Source organism: Chenopodium album, chromosome 21 (genome assembly GCF_948465745.1).
Source record: "Chenopodium album chromosome 21, dcCheAlbu1.1, whole genome shotgun sequence".
Classification (NCBI taxonomy): domain Eukaryota; kingdom Viridiplantae; phylum Streptophyta; class Magnoliopsida; order Caryophyllales; family Amaranthaceae; genus Chenopodium; species Chenopodium album.
In genome coordinates, this window is record NC_137854.1 from 16,759,932 (window position 1) to 16,778,057 (window position 18,126).

The 18,126-nt window shown below is 32.5% G+C and overlaps 1 protein-coding gene across 2 annotated transcripts; it reads right to left on the minus strand.

The window, feature by feature from the left end:
* Positions 1–558: 558 nt before the first annotated feature.
* LOC145603090 (protein C2-DOMAIN ABA-RELATED 7-like) lies at positions 559–17,663 on the minus strand. Of its 2 annotated transcripts, none has more exons than XM_081659208.1 (3): positions 17,386–17,663; positions 1,475–1,570; positions 559–1,109 (listed from the first exon to the last, which is right to left on the minus strand). In XM_081659208.1, exons 1-3 carry the CDS (start codon positions 17,494–17,496, stop codon positions 828–830), a joined length of 489 nt encoding a protein of 162 aa, XP_081515334.1. In that variant the 5' UTR covers positions 17,497–17,663; the 3' UTR covers positions 559–827. The 2 variants fall into 2 exon arrangements, with proteins under 2 accessions (XP_081515334.1, XP_081515335.1); XM_081659209.1 differs by lacking the exon at positions 17,386–17,663 and adding an exon at positions 4,050–5,095.
* Positions 17,664–18,126: the final 463 nt, after the last annotated feature.

Below are 18,126 nucleotides of genomic sequence, written 5' to 3' on the forward strand. Positions count from 1 at the left end.
CATGTATATAGAGGCTAGTAGATGCTAATGATCAAAAGAGTAAACTAAGGTCATTTTTTACACTATGTAATCATCATTTCTTAGTTTCTACAAATCCATTTAGATAGCGACCCTCGTGTTCTCTATTATCATCCCTCGTGCATATATATAAATCTCAATCTAAGTTTCCACAAACACATATATCTTTTAACCTCGATTCATAGACAGTTCATCTTTTTATTGTCCGATTCTTCCAAAACCTCTCCAAAAACGTTCAAATAAATGTGAAAACTATCTGAAACATTAAGAAAATACAAGCGAAACGTAATAGAACATGCACAAAACAGACAACTTATGAGAATGCTACCTAAAAAGCGACTAAAAAACCTAAATGAAAATACAATATATATTAGCATAAATGTGCCTATAAATCCTATATAAATATGATTCATGAAATTACATATCTACAGAAAGTATATATTAGTAATATTACACAACATAATAAACTAGTAGTGTTAATAACATGTCTACGACTATTCGACTAGCCGGGTCAAAACACTTTGTATAAGACCTTAGACATGGGAGCACAGCGCAATGCATGTGCAATGTTATGCATTTATAATCAATACTGAAGTTCCTGCGCTTATTCGACTAAAGCTAACTAAAAGTTGCAGTTGCACACAAGAATAAAAACTCAGTCTAATTTACAAACTTAACACATAAGAAAAAAGCAAAGGGAGAGAGAAGCACAATCAAGTTACAAACTAAACACTCAAAACCAAGCTATAACTCCACCCCAAAGTCGGAAACAGATGTATAAACTTCTCACATTCTCAAGATACAAGAGTTTAAGATTTTGGAACATCCACCCACTCGATTTGGATTTCTACCTCACCAGTTGCTGCATTTTTTAGCCTGAGAATCATGTCCTGCACTAACTTTCCATCCTTCCAAATGATTTGGCTCACATCAGCTAACGAATTTTCCCTGCTCGGAAGGATCTTATTAACAACTGTGCCATCTGGGAGATCACTTGATCTTGCCTTCAGACATTCTACATATGGTTTAATGTCTATCTGAGCCTCACCCATTAGGTCGTCACTAGTAAATGTGTCTTTGTCGTACACTGTCTACATAAAAAGAAAGATTGATCAAATAACTGCACATTAAACCATCATAAGGCAGTTTGTATAGTTTTTCAGTGTATAGTAATTATCAGTAAAGCTACTGATCTGGAAATAGAAATGTAAGAAAATTTACTATTTAAAAAAATGGTATAATAGATTAAAAAAATAAAAATAAAAAAATAAAAAAAGAAAGGTAATCATCCAAGATTATAAATATTTTTTAAGAGACTGATAAATGACTTCAACAATACTGTAATCTGTTAGCATGACTGAAACGTCTGAAAGACACAATTAAGTTCCTACGCAAGTATAATGGAACAGCATAATGGGGAGTGTGTAGTGGGTTCAAAAGATACAAAGATACTCACTAAGTTGATTGGATCATTTAGATCGTAAATTGCAAGAGTCAGTTCGTCATTCCATTCAGGATTGCAGTCATTTTTCACATGCCGTGTCTTCAATTTCTGCAGTAAATTACAATGAAGTTAATAAAACTGCATCTGCATCTGCATAGCATATAAGCATACAACAGCACCATCCAGCCCCAGGATAACCTAAAATTCTGCTAACTACAGGAAACATACGTGACATATTATGCTGCACAGGAAGTCTTCGAATAAATCTGAAGCAGTATTTGAATGAAAAAAGGTAGGAAATAAATGCAAAAGTTACAATACAAGTCCATGAACTTGAAGAACCAATTCAAACTTTCAAAGGAAATTCACTAAGGGGCAGGATAGACATGATAGTTTTTTATATCTTTTATACAGGAAATTGGCACAGAATTTGAGAGGAAAGAGAAATCGAGAAGCTTAGCATGCATATTAACACACTCACTATTACTATAAAACTTAAAAATTAGATTTTAGACCCTAAAAACGCACGGAGTGTAATGGGAAAGGGAGGGGAAGAAAAAAGTGCAAAGAGAAAGGAGGGCGAAGGGAGGGAGAGGGTGACCTTTCATTTTTATTCCAAATCTCTCCAACAAAGGAGGAATTTTGTTTTATTAAAGAGGAAGGAAAATGGATCCAACCATTTCCCTTTCCTTCCCTTGCTCTATGTCTTACCCAAATAAGGAACATTATATTACTCACTTTTCCTTCCCTCACTTTCCCTCCAAAATTTCCTATCCCAAACATAGTGTATAGCTCGAAACCCAAATTAAATATAGAGCACAATATGATTTTTCAAACATGATCAATTGTTCATGCACTAACGGGTTGCACTTAAAGAGAGAGAACTGTTTTTTGCAGCAGCAAAAGAAAGGGCAAGCTGCAGCAGCATACAAACAGGATGCAACCCAGTCCAACTCCCTAGAAACCCAACTCTGTCCTAGTATGTACTCTATTAACAAGCATATGGATTACAGGGCAATCGACAATTTAAGGGGAACCATAAATTAATAGAATATTATTGGAAAAATACTTAGTTTAAAGGTAACACCATAACCTAATCAATACACCAAAGAAATTGGAGGGCTATTGTGTTCTGCTCTGCAAAATGCTGTGTCTCAAACTTGAATATAAATTCCAGCTCAAAATAATCACTGCAAATCTGACAAATGATGGGTGAAGTCTGAAAATGAAAGGGTGAAGTCTGAAAATGAAAGGGTGAAGTCTGAAAATGAAACTTGTCGATAAAGCCTCCATAACTTTGCATACAGTATAAGGTTAATATTTAAGAGTCCTCGTACTATATGACCATTAGAGTGTTACTCAGAAGATTCAGAAATTGTTTATTAATAGGATACTATTGGGATAATACTTAGTGATATATCAGTATCTAACCAAGAGATATACTTCGGATAAAACAAAACAGTTAGAATTACATAACCAAAGTATTTTGGGTTGCATCAGTAGTAAAACTAATTTTATCAACCTCCTTAAATGTATTTCATTAAGGGAATTAGGAACCTAAGACAATTATGTTATGCATACTGTTTATTCTATATCGAATCAGCAAAACATCCTTGTTCTTAAAGAACTTAAGTGTTGATTCCTATCATGAGAAGATTATGCTACATTTGTGACTATATTTATGTTGGAACTTCACTTTCTAGCTGCCACTATCACACTAAACACATTGATGCACAGAAACTCCATTTGGGGTCAATGCTTTCATTTCCAACACCTTCAAAACTCCGAAACTTTTCCAAAACTTCAACAAAACTTATCCCTTAGAGACATGATTTGTTAACTAGACAAAATGTTTTCCAACAAAGTATTTCAATCATTCAAACAATTATTCAAATATTAAACAAATCTTGTCATGTTGGTTAAAGAGTGATGTATCTTTGTATGGGAGCTGGGTTCGAATCCTATCTCTGACATTTTTATGGGATTAAGGCTTTGATTGATCGATAAAACAATTAATCTCCTAAATATAATCTAATCTAATTAAAATGATTGTTTTGGACAAGTATATGTTCCATTCCATAACAATTCTCACTTTGTACTGCACCTCCTAATTTTGCATTCCTACCAACTTAAATCACTTTTACATCATCCATAAAAAGTTCTTTTACATTGTTGGAAAAACGGATAAATCAAAGCATAACTGAAATTAGACATTGGAAATCAATCTCAAATAACTCAAAAAACAGAACTTGGAATAATAGGAAACAATTGCAAAAGTGCGTCTAACTTATCAACAACTACGGAATATATACTGCAATTTCACCAGATACCATATCATTTCACCGACATTTGTGATTTCGTTTCAAAATTTAAAAATTCTTTTTATAGGCATACAGTGTATCAAGAGATTACATAGGGAATCGAAAAATGATGTAGACGAGATTTCATTCTCATTGGGTATCACCCCAAGACTTTTACCGACTAATCTAGTTAACATCCACTCGAATAACAAAAAATGAAGACAAAGAATGAGTCTTGTTATAAAAAATCAATCTGGGAAATCAAGAAAGTGGAAAGGATAAAATACCTGTGAACCCATAGTGATGATAACATAAGGATCGCTACTGGATGAATCCTTGATTACAAGATTGGTACCTTTAATCACTCTAATCTTGAGAAGACCGATTATATTCGCCATTATTAATTGTTGTTATCTTCAACGTTTTCACTAAAAAATTGTGTTCAATCGTCGCTATGCTTTTGTTGTTATGAAAAAGATGTGTGCGCTCGGAAACTGGAAACTTCAAACTTGTATTGGTGTTGTGGTGCGTTTGACTTTATTTTTTATTTTTTCTTTAAAAAAAAAATAACCAAATTCATGAAAATGTTTATTACCCCTCCATTTTTAAAAAATTGCAAATTTGCAATAATTATTACTCCCTAGTCTCTCCATTTCAATTTGATAGTTTCATTTTAACTTTACACGGTCTTTACTCTTTATACCTTTAACCCTTAATATCTTTAATTTTTTATTACCAGAAATTACAAATATTGAATACTTTTTCCCTGTTATAATAATACTATTTGACTAGCACACTTGTCAATACACAAATCCTTTAACAACACATCATTTCCTTCATAATAGGCATTGTGTCACATCATCACTTAACAACACGCCATCACCATTTAACAAAGCATTCAATCATGCATACAATTATTGAAAGATTAATATAAAAAATAAAATAAAATAAACCTTTTTATTATAGGTTTTGGACACTAAAAATCAGGGAAACAAGAACAAACTCCTTACCACCTTAGGTAATAATAAATCATGTCATCTTTACAAATACATACAACTATAAATGACATGCGCAATTTAAAAAGGAAAACTAGATATGCAACTTGGGAAAAAAATTAAACATTTCCTAGATAATGGAGAGTTAAAAGTTATCTTCCCATACTTTTGGTTAAATAATAGCATTTTTTATACTTAGGGTCTGTTTCATATTTAGTGTACTAAGCTTAACTGAACTGAATTGATTGGAGCTGAAAAGAATATCTCATGAGAGAAGGAAATTAAGAACTGAACTGAACTGAAATTAAGCTGAAGTGAACAAGCCCTAATTAATACTACCTCCGTTTCTTTTTAGTTGACACGTATTCCTTTTTAAGAAGTTTCTTTTTAGTTGATACATTTCCTTTTTGGGTAAATTTTTTACCTTGCATTTACAAGCTACCCCACTTGCTTTTTCATTCTCTATCACTCTCTCTCCTCTCCTTAATATATGTGCCTAAATCAAACGCGTCAACTAAATAGAAACGGAAGAAGTAGCATTTTTATACTTAATTAATAGCATTATTTTAAAAATGTTAAGTAGTAACATTATGTTTGAAATTTGTGCACAACATACTAAAACCTATGCTTTATTATTAATCATAATACCACGATTATAATACATATTTGGCGAAATGAAAAAAAATGATGATAAAATAAATTTCGTAAGGAAAAAAAATTATCAAAGTGGTAACCTAGTGCAACGCCCGAGCCGCAGACTAGTTTGACCAATTAATATGTGTAATTATATGGCAACATTACATTAAGTGACAGCAACTTAATGCATACTATGATTATTGACATAACCATGTCTCAAAAATAAAGTTAGCACCAATTTGGTTTAATCGTTGAAGTTGCATGTACTACCTCTGTTTCATATTATTTGCAACAAAGGGGTAATATTTATGAGATATAAAATAATCCTTTGTTGCAAATAATATGAAACGGAGGTAGTATTAAAGATATTATAAAAAAAAAAAAAAAAAAAAAACTAGCTCTTTATTCATTACTAGGTTAGATCTCGTGACATGCACGGTGATCTAAAATCGTATATAGTTATAGATTATTGATTGAGATGTATTTTAATAATAAATTAGTCGAGGAACAATAAAAGTATGTGATATGTTGATTTGATATTTACAATTTTTAATTGTAGCTTCTAATCAATCGATCAATAATCAAAAACTATATACCAAAAGACACACCAGCAATGATACGTGTCATCTCCCGGTGTATCCTTAGTTTTTAAATTTTATTTAAAAATAAATAAAATCTATTTCGAGAACAAATCTTATACTATGTACATAAATAAAAGATAACTACTTTATACATAAATAAAATATATCAAATGTATATTTAATATAGTAACATTAATAACATATTTTATTTGATGTATCCTTTCATAATATGTATATATTGATTGACAACTACATAAACTTAAGTAAAAAAAAAAAGTAATAAATATATATCTGATTATTTTGACAAGATTATGTTTTATAATGGAAATTTTGCGATGAACTACTATTTAAACTACCATTTAAAATTTTTTTTTGAAAAAGCTACCACAAAAACATAAAAAAGTTTAAGTAGCACTACCTTATCAAGTATTCCGGCTAGAAACTCCGGTCGTGGGGCCCACCAATTAATATTTCCCTCCTAAGTTATTTCTCTTTCCTCTATTTATAGCTGCTAATCTTCGTTTCCCCCTTGTTGCTTATGTTAAAAAAAAAAAATTAAAACCCTAATCTCTTCATGGTGAAATCAGTTAATTGCTAAAAATACATAACAAAAATGAGTAATGAACCTTAGATTGGATAATTTAAAACAATTGCCTCAAATCCCCCTATGTCAAAAACCCCAAATTTCAATTTTTTTTACCATTAACCCTAATTTGAAGATTCAATTGAGAAATTGTGTCAATCATAAGGCAAATTATAAATAAACTATCTCTAATTGAGTTCGCCAAATAGTTTTGCTTCTTCTCTCGTCCTAAATCGATTAAATGAAGATTAGGGCCCCACAACCGGAGATTGTAGCCATAAAATTTGATAAGGTAGTGCTATCCAAACTTTTTATGATTTTGTGGTAGTTTTTTCAAAAAAAAAGTTTTAAATAGTAGTTGTTCCCAAAACTCGTCATTTATATGGTAGTTCTTCGCAAAAAAAATTTTATAATTAAATGTACTACGTAGATGTTAATATAAGAATTGTTATTAAAAATTACCATGCATAACATGGGATCTAAAAAGTAGGCAAAAAAATATGAGCAATATTTTTTCTTATTGTAAGATAAGTCACAAATTATTTTAACATTTTGATTTTTTGTAGAAAGATTTGTGAAATCTTTAAATATAACAATTACAATATGGTTATATGGAATATGTATAAAAAAATATTATTTTTGTAAATTATTTAAGACCTTAATTAATTAATAGAATTTTTATTTTTTGAAAAAAAAAGAATATAATTATGGACACACCAGGAGATGACAAGTATCATTGTTGGTGTGTCTTTTAGTATATATTATTATTATTATTATTATTATTATTATTATTATTATTGATTGATTGATTGATTATATATTTTGTTTATATTTGTTTCAAAAAAATATACTTCGTTAATATTAAATATATATATATATACTTTTTTTTTGCTTTTTGAAATATTTTTTTATTAAATTTTAGTGATTACAATGTACCCTCTAGTCACAAAATGTCAATTGTGGTATTTAGTTATAAGGTTGTGTCAATGAATGTAATGTAACACACCTTAAGAGCAAGTTTAGCCCCAAGTCTTAAGACTTGGATGTAATATCATTTTTGGTGGTTCTCATTGAAAATGATGTTATCAAATTCTTGTTAAGACTCACTAAGACTTGCGGACTTGCCCAAATTTATTACTTTAGCCCTAAGACTCATATATATGACGTATTATATGCAGAAAAGTGTAAAAAGAAAAAAGGATAATAAAATTGAGGTGGGTCTCAATCTCAAGTCTTAAGTCAACTTGAGACTTGTTTGAGATTTAAGAAGAAAAATGAGGAAAGTCTTAAATATATCGACTCAAGGTGATAATATCACCCCAGTCTTAAGAATTTGGGCTAAACTTGTTCTAAATTGGGGTGTAACACTTATTAAAACAAGAATGGAGTGGTTATTTAAGGGCCGCAAAAGAGTAATAATTCAGCAATTAGTATTATGTGCACCATGATGCACCTAGAAATAGGTGCACCTGGCCCAATATGTGCCTAATAGAGGAAGCCCAAATAAAAGAAGCCCTCAAAGTTCAGTTTTTTTTTTATTTTTTTATTTTTTAGTTCCTCCTCTCTCCAACTGTATCTATTTTAAGTTCAAAAAAAAAACTGTCATATCTTATTTTTTTTTCATTTTAAAAATTCTCTCTCTCCTCTCATAAATTAAAAACCTTCCTTAATTGATTCTTTTGTATTTTCTCTCTCCTCTCACCATTTTTCTCTCTTTAAAAACTGCAATCTACCATGACGAAAGACAAAAAATACATGAAAACACATTCAAAAAGATAAACATCACTTAAACTTCTTTGATTTTCCTACATTTATGTTAAATTTGCTAATATAATTCAACAAATTGTAAAATTGAAACTACATTCTACTATATAATTGTCTTTTTGATTTTTAAAATTAATTTTTTTTTTATATATAGAAAATCAAAATTATCTACTCCTACTGAAGAGGATGAAGTTGTGTAAGTAATTTATTGCTTAAAAATTCGCAATTTGATTTTAAATTGTTAATTTGAATACTAACTTGAACCCTAAATTTTTTACATAGTACATGTACAATAATTAGTCAAATGTTCAACGTCTAAACACCAAAAAAGAAGAAATTAGATGATGTATCTAAGGAAAAAATCAATTGTTTTCAAAAAAAAAAAAACAAAACAAAAAAAAAACCAATTGTTAAAATCTTTTGAACCCCAATTACTGACCACTGAACACCCTACAAAAACCTTTGAACCTCCTACAAAACTTTTGAACCCCAACCACAATCCACTGAACACCCTTCAAAAAACTTCTAAACCCCTACAAAAATCTCTGAACCCCAACCGTAAATCAATGAATACCCTACAAAAACCTCTGAACCCCCGATTAAAAATTCTGAACCACAACCACAAACCACTGAACACCTACAAAAACCTCTGAACACCCTACAAAAACTTCTGAACCACAATCACAAACCACTGAACACCCTACAAAAACCTGTGAACCCCCTACAAAAACTTCTGACCCACAACCACAAACCACTAAACACCCTTCAAAAACCTCTGAACCCCTCTACAAAAACTTCTGAACCACAACCACAAACCACTGAACATCCTACAAAAACCTCTGAACCCCCTACCAAAACTTCTGAACCCCAACCACAAACCTCTGAACCCCCAAAAACTTCTAAACCCCAACCACAAACCACTGAACACCCCACAAAAACCTATGAACCCCCTACAAGACTTCTAAACCTCAACCACAAACCACTGAACACCCTTTAAAAACTTTTGAACCCCAATCATAAACCACTGAACAATCTACAAAAACCTCTGAACCCCCTACAAAAATTTCTAAACCCCAATCACAAACCACTGAACACCCTTCAAAAACCTTTGAACCCCCTACAAAAACTTCTGAACCCCAACCACAAACCACTGAACACCCTTCAAAAACTTCTACACTTGAAGACACTGCTCAGAATGCCAAATGTTCAGATTAATAAACTATAAAGTAGACAGTGCCAAATTTTTTTAATAAAATAAAAAATACATAGATCTAAAACAAAAATAAGTTCATAAGTAATGTATCGCATGTTCAGAATTATAATAAAGATGTTCGTAATTCCAAAAATGCATGTTATGTATTTAAAGAAAATGCATCATACGTTCATATTTTTAACTTAAGATGTTCAAAATAATAAAATATAATCAAATACAAAATTGTTCATAACAAAATGCACAATTATCACTAAAAAATCAAAAGAATATGAAAGCTACATATATATTCCGAAACTCAAACCTAGCCATAGTGATTTAGATAATGAAATCTCATCGGTAAATAATCACACCATTGTCTTAACCACCTTCTCCTCGACGACGACGCCATTTTTAGCTTCACTACTTCATTGTACAAACTCCATTAACAAAGCTTCAAATCAAAGGTTGAAGAAAACAAAATTTGAATTTAATCTAGGAAAAATTGGCCGCAACAACACCAACTATGACAAAGGTGCGTGTAGCAGCACAACCTTTCAAGGGTGCACTCAACATCACAAACTATGCACTTGGGTGCACATAACAACATAAATGACATTGGCAAAATGTAGATTTCTTCTAAAAGTGAAATCTTAAATATTTTTAATGCCTTTTTGTTTAAAAATATTTTTGATTAATTTCATTCTACTTAATTTTCCATTTTCCATCACATGTAACTAAATAACCATTAAATTGAATTATTTCAAAAAGTTTTCGCCATTATTTTCTATCGTTTGTTTCTTCAATTACTTTTTTTACATCTCATGTGATGATTGACTTAGTTTCCTCTTCCATTATAATTAATTTTTTCCCTTTAAATTAATTCTCTCTTAACCTCCACAATTTAAGTGTTGTACATCAAAAACAAAAAAATCAATTTGACATATCCTAAAATCCAACTCTAAAATTATTTTTTGAATTAAGTATTTGAAATCACTTTGTGGGTTTTGATATTAGTATTTAGAAAGTTACCTATGTATCCTGAAATCTTGTAGAATAAAGGTATTTAAATGATTTTATTTTTTATTTTTTATTTTATTTATCAATTTAGTATTTAACTAGGTGGAAAGGGATAGGAAACTAAATCAATCATGTGAGATCGATATTAGAAATAGTAATTGGAGAAGCGAACAAAGGAAAATAATAGCACAATTTTTTTTTTTTAAGGAATCCGCTTAATATAATGGTGGAGGTCAAGAAATGCTTAAATGAAAAAAAAAAAAAAAAAAAAAAAAAGGTAAGGCTAATTTAGTTACGCATGATGGAAAATCATATATGTTTAAATAATGTTTAAACAATTATATAAAATAATAAAGATTCCACTTTTTTCCATGCAACCTTAGTTCATTAGTGTCATTTATGCTAATATGTGCACCCAATTACATAGTTTGTGCTGTAAACCGCACCCTTAAAAGGTTGTGCTGCTACACGCACCTTTGTCATAGTTGGTGTTGTTGCGGCCAATTTTTCCTTTAATCTATTGTAATAAAGGAATTCACTCTATGGTGATTAAGAATATGAAGGAATTCAATTTAAAAGATGATGAACGAATTCAAGAAAATGAAAAATAAAATAGAAAGAAAAATAGAGGAGAGAGAAAATAAAAGGGGGAAAAAATCAGAAATTAGGAAAGTAGAGAAGGAAAGAGAAGAGAGAGTATATTTTAATTGGTGGTGCACATAGAACTATATGCACCATGGTGCATCTTATAATTTGTCATAATTCAGGGCGGATCAAGATAGACTGGCAGACTTTTGTTCCCAAGGCCCACTTAATAAACGTAACCAATTAAAATTATCCTTTGACCAATTACATAATATTATAAACACTTAATAAACCTAACCAGTTAGAATTATCCTTTGACCAGTTAAATTTATTAAATATATCTATCACAATATCAAGTCATGGTATAGTGGTATACACATATAGAACTTGAAATACAAGGAAATTAATGCTGAAGTATCTACCCAAGCTTATGACAATTAACAACTACATATACGTAGTATATATATATACGTAGTTAGGGGTGTACATAAACAGGACCGGACCTGAAAACCGACCTGATCCGGACCTGTTGGGACCGGACCTGACCCGGACCTGTAGATTCAGGTCCGGTCCCGGTCCGGATTAGGTCCAAACCCGGGGTTTTCAGGTCTGGACCTAAAACCCGGTAAAAATGCGTTTTTTTATTAAAAAAAAAAATTCCAAAATTTGAAAACAAGTCAGTTGCATTCTTGTAACCCACTAACCCTAACTCACTCCTCACTCACTCACTCTCTCTCTCAGCCGACACCACACCAACACCCACCCCCTCACGCAGCAGATCTGCACACCAGACCACCACACCAACACCCAATCTACCACACCACCCTCGTATTCTCACGAGCAACCACCCTAATCAAGTACCAAGAGGTCACGATCGCCGCCGCCTACCCCTGCTAGCAACCACCTTCAAGCGTGTATGATGAATTCACAAGCAACCATCGTCCTCGCAGATACCCGCTGCTAGTTTCACGCCAAGGAGTATGAAATTGTGCGAGAAATTTAGATCTATTTAATATATTGATAGCCCACCTTTAATTGTTAAATGGTTTATCAAGTTAAAGAGATTGTGATATTACTACTTTTTCTATGCCTTGATCTGGAGTAATATTACTACTTTTTCCTTTCAAAATTTAATGTTGATTGTTGGTGCTTGTTTTTTTTTTTTTTAAATTTTTTTATTTTATTTTTGAAATCACTTTTTCTTTTTTTTGTATTTAATTTTATAATAGGTCCAGCAGATTTTTTATTAGGGAAAAAAAAACACAAATCAAGAATCGGGTCTGTTCAGGTCCAAACTCGGACCGGACCTGATTGTTCAGGTCTGACCCGGAACCAGACCTGTTAATTCAGGTCCGGTCTCCGGTCTTCAAAATTCAATGATTCCGGTCCCGGTCCATTCAGGTCCGGGTCAGGTCCGGTCCGGTTTTGGACCGGTGTACAGCCCTATACGTAGTAACTATTTTATTGGATGTCAAATCAATTGGATATTGTATCATTTCACAATCTTTGTAATATCACTTTTAGAAATCATTTTTGTAATAAAGCAGTACATTAAGGTTATTGTTAAAAATATTTTACTGATGGTAAGATATTTATCAGTGGAGGGATGAAGACAGGAAGTAAGTAGTAGAATGATAGGAAATCTCTTTATTTTCTTTTCAACTACAAGTTCACAATACGTGAACTTCCATTTATATAGCCAAAATAATTGAATAAAATAATATACATTATTGTACCTTATACAAATTATTGTACTTAGTAAAGTCTTCATTGACTTTAATTACCACATGTGAAAAGTTCAATTCAATCATGTTTCTCAACACTCCCCCTTTGAACGTTCACATGGAATGGGGTACAAGTTGCCTCATTAAAAACCTAGTTAGGTAAAACCCTGTGGGATAAAAACCATAGCTAGGGAAAAAGAGTACAACTATATTGTATTATATGTTTTGGTGTACTGCCTCGTTAAAAACCTTGTCAGGAAAAACCCAGTGGGATAAAAACCTGATCGAAGGGAAAAAGAGTGCAGTACATATAATACTCCCCCTGATCTCAGCATAGTTCACGAAGATGTCGCATTCCGATTTTGTGAACTAACTGCTCAAATTTCTTCGAAGGAAGTGATTTGGTGAACAGGTCAGCAAGATTTTCACAAGACTGAATTTGCTGGATATTTATTTCCTCGTCCTTTTGCAGATCATGTGTGAAGAACAGTTTTGGGGCAATATGTTTCGTTTTATCTCCCTTAATATATCCTTCAGTTACTTGAGCGATACATGCTGTATTGTCTTCAAAGATGATGGTTGGGTCTTCTGTTATTGTGTTCATTCCACACTCCTTTTGGATATTACTGATCATCGACCTCAGCCACACACATTCCCGTCCTGCTTCATAGAGGGCTATCAACTCTGCATGATTTGATGATGTCGCGGTCAATGTCTGCTTTGTTGATTTCCATGATATTGCAGTGCCGCCATAAGTGAACACATATCCATTTTGTGACTTGGCATTTTGAGGATCTGATAAGTATCCAGCGTCTGCATACCCAATGAGAGCAGCATCTTGTTTTGGTTGGTAATATAAACCAAGATCTTGTGTCCCTCGTAGGTACCGGAGTAAGTGTCGAACTCCCTTCCAATGCCTATATGTTGGTGCATTGCTGTGCCTAGCTAACAAATTCACAGAGAAAGCTATGTCGGGTCTAGTATTGTTAGCTAAGTACATTAAGGCTCCAATTGCACTTAAGTATGGTACTTCTGGACCCAGAATCTCTTCATTTTCTTCTCGGGGTCTGAATGGATCATTTTTCATATTCAAAGAACGAACAACCATTGGGAAGTTGGTTGGAGTTGCTTTGTCCATGAAGAATCGTTTCAAAACTCTTTCTGTATAGTTTGATTGATGGACAAAAATACCATGACTCAAGTGCTCAATTTGCAGTCCAAGGCAAAATTTAGTTTTCCCAAGGTCTTTCATCTCAAATTCTTTCATCAAGTATTTTGCAGTTTTCTCGAGTTCATTTGGGGTTCCGATGATATTTAAATCATCAACATAAACTGCAATGATAGCGAATCCTGATTGTGATCGCTTTATGAAAACACAGGGACTAACTTGGTTGTTTTTGAATCCTTCTCTCATAAGATATTCACTCAGACGGTTGTACCACATCCTTCCAGATTGCTTCAATCCATAAAGTGACCTTTTTAATTTTATGGAAAGCAGTTGTCTAGGCTTGTGATTTTCTGGTAGTTTTAGTCCTTCGGGGACTTTCATGTAAATGTCCGTATCGAGTGATCCATACAAATACGCAGTCACTACATCCATTAATCGCATTTGTAGTCCTTTTGTGACTGTCAAACTTACCAGAAATCTTAATGTAGTTGCATCAACCACTGGAGAATATGTTTCTTCATAATCAATCCCTGGAATTTGAGAAAATCCTTGGGCTACAAGTCTTGCCTTGTATCTAACTATTTCATTTTTCTCATTACGTTTTCTCACAAATACCCATTTGTATCCAACGGGTTTTACACCTGCTGGTGTAAGGGTTATTTTTCCAAAAACTTCTCGTTTTTCAAGTGACTTTAACTCAGCCAGCATTGCCTCCTTCCACTTTGGCCAATCACTCCTACGTCGACATTCTTCTACAGTTCTAGGTTCAACATCATTTTCATCAGACACAATGTCGATTGCGATGGAATTTGCAAATATTTCATTAACGATAACATCCTTTCTATTCCACTGAGTCTTTGTAGAGACGTAATTCATTGAAATTTCATTGTTATCGATGTTTTGAACATCTTGTTCATTCCCCGTAGGGTTGTCTTCTTGTTCGTCCCCTTTTGGATTATCATCATTTTCTTTACTTTCATCCACATTTGGTCTTTCTTGACCTTCTGACGGGGGAACATCATTAGTCTCATTTCCTATTCCATCCAATCTTTTCAATTTTCTTGGCTTAGAATCTTTTGAACCAAGTGGTCTTCCACGCTTTCTGCGTGCCTGAGATTCATTTTCTATGGCCTTATTACCAGTTGGGATTTCAATACGTGCAGGGGCATTTTCTGCTGGTATATGTGATTTTGTCACCTTCTTTGTGTCTACAAATGCATCAGGCAATTGATTTGCAACACTTTGTAAATGAACAATTTTCTTGACTTCTTGTTCACACATATTTGTTCGTGGATCTAACATCAACAGTTGTGTTGCATTCCAAATAAGTTCAATTTCTTTCTTACGTGGGTCCACTTTCTCTCCCCCTAAGACTGGGAATACTGTTTCATTAAAGTGACAATCCGCAAATCTAGCCGTAAATAAGTCACCAGTCAGTGGTTCAAGATATTTAATTATAGAAGGGGATTCAAACCCGACATAAATTCCCAGTCTTCTTTGTGGACCCATTTTCGTTCGTTGGGGTGGAGCAATGGGAACATATACAGCACAACCAAAGATTTTTAGATGTGAGATACTTGGTTCTCGACCACAAACAAGCTGTAGTGGTGAGAATTTATGATAAGCTGTAGGTCTCAATCTAATTAGCGCTGCTGCATGTATTATAGCATGTCCCCAAGCAGATGGTGGCAATCTTGACCTCATTAATAATGGTCTTGCAATCATTTGTAATCTCTTAATTAGTGATTCAGCCAGACCATTTTGTGTATGAACATGAGCTACTGGGTGTTCGACATCAATTCCAATTGACATACAATAATCATTAAATGTTTGGGATGTAAATTCCCCAGCATTGTCAAGTCTTATTCTCTTTATTGTATGATCTGGGAATTGTGCTCTTAATTTGATGATTTGGGCAAGTAATTTTGCAAAGGCAACATTTCTACTTGAAAGTAGACTAACATGTGACCATCGTGTAGAAGCATCAATTAAAACCATGAAATATCGAAATGGTCCACATGCTGGATTAATTGGCCCACATATATCTCCCTGAATTCTTTCCAAGAATTTTGGAGATTCAGTAGCAATTTTGCTCATGGATGGCCTTATTATTAATTTGCCAAGTGAACATGCAGAGCATGTTAATTCATCTGATCGGGGAATTTTGACATTTCTTATTGAATGTCCAACTGAATGTGCTATTATTCTTTGCATCATCCCAGTTGCTGGATGTCCCAAACGATCATGCCATAAGATAATCAAATGTTTGTCATCTAACTTCTGGTTAGATACCATATTGATTTCCACGGGTCGTATGTTTATACGATATAACCCCGAAGAATATGCTGGCAATTTCTCATATATATGTTTCTTGCCATGTTTTTCTGCCGTGAGACATATATACTCTTTTTGATTTGTCATCATTGTTTCTAGATGATAGCCATTTTGGCGTACGTCTTTAAAGCTTATGAGATTTCTTCGAGATTTACTCGAATATAAAGCATTATTGATTATTAATTTTGTTCCATTTGGAAGCATTATACAAGCCTTTCCAGATCCTTCAATTAATTTAGCTGACCCGGAAATAGTGTTCACATTTGCTTGAAACAACTTTAGTTGTGAAAAATAATTTCTATCCTTTAAAATAGTGTGCGTTGTTCCACTGTCCAAAAGACATTGATATTCGGAACTAACTTCAGGTAGATCCATATCTGACTGGAAACTGGTGCTGATAACGTGTTAAAAATATTTTACTGATGGTAAGATATTTATCAGTGGAGGGATGAAGACAGGAAGTAAGTAGTAGAATGATAGGAAATCTCTTTATTTTCTTTTCAACTACAAGTTCACAATACGTGAACTTCCATTTATATAGCCAAAATAATTGAATAAAATAATATACATTATTGTACCTTATACAAATTATTGTACTTAGTAAAGTCTTCATTGACTTTAATTACCACATGTGAAAAGTTCAATTCAATCATGTTTCTCAACAGTTATCTCTATTTCCCGTCAAAAAAAAAGGTTGTCTCTATTTATATTTTATATACTTACAAGCCAAGAATTGAGGTGATACTGTAATAAACTAATAATGTCTATTTAAAAAGACCATAATAGTATAATACCCCTCATAATTGTTAAAATTGGTAAAAAGTATTACGGAGTATAAAAACTATATATTCAAAGACGGCCGCTTACATTTTGACATTAACTCGATCAATATAATTAACATGTCAATAATTGTTCCCGTAAAAAGAAGGAAAAAAAAATGTCAATTGTTATTTTCTCTATAATGGCTAAAATAAAGAATCAATGTATCACACAATTAAAAGTCAAACTTCAATATCTATGAAGAAAGTGGAAAGGAATAAATACCTGTAAGCCCATAGTTATGATAACATAAGGATCGCTATTGATAAAATCCATGACTACAAGATTGATACCTCTTATCACTCTAATCTTCAATAGACCAATCGTATTCTTCATTTTATTTATTCTTGTTTTCTCCAATCTTAATTTCTTACTATTTCATGTTCAACCGTCACTATGATGTTTTTGTGGTTCTCAGAGAAAATGTGTGCCTGCGGAAATGAGGATTATTCAGTTTTGAAGTTTTGTTAACCAAGAATTTGTGGTGGTCACGTTTGACCTTTATTTTTTTATTTTTTTATTGTTATTATTTTTTATTTTTTTTGGATAATAAATTACTGATCTCTAAGTATCTATCCTCTTATTCATCCACAGACTAAAATGTTTACTCGCTATTTTGGCTTTTTTTTTTCCCCTCAAAGATTTGTGACATCTTGATATGATACGACAACAACAGCTAACAACCACAAATCCCTAATCAAACTATGATTTGTAGTCGACTAATATGAAAAATAATCATTATGAGTCAACAATAACAACAACAAAGCTTTAATCCCAAAATGATTTAGTGTCAGCTAATATGAATCATCAAAAGGAATCGTACAATTTAAAAAAGGAGACATAACCAGATAATCATTTGAAAGAGTTTGAAAAAAAAAAGTGAATAAATTGAGCAAAAGTAAGGGGGTTTTAAAAGAGAACCAATAAAATTCAAAAAAGTTGTAAATGGATGGTTAAAATGTTAGA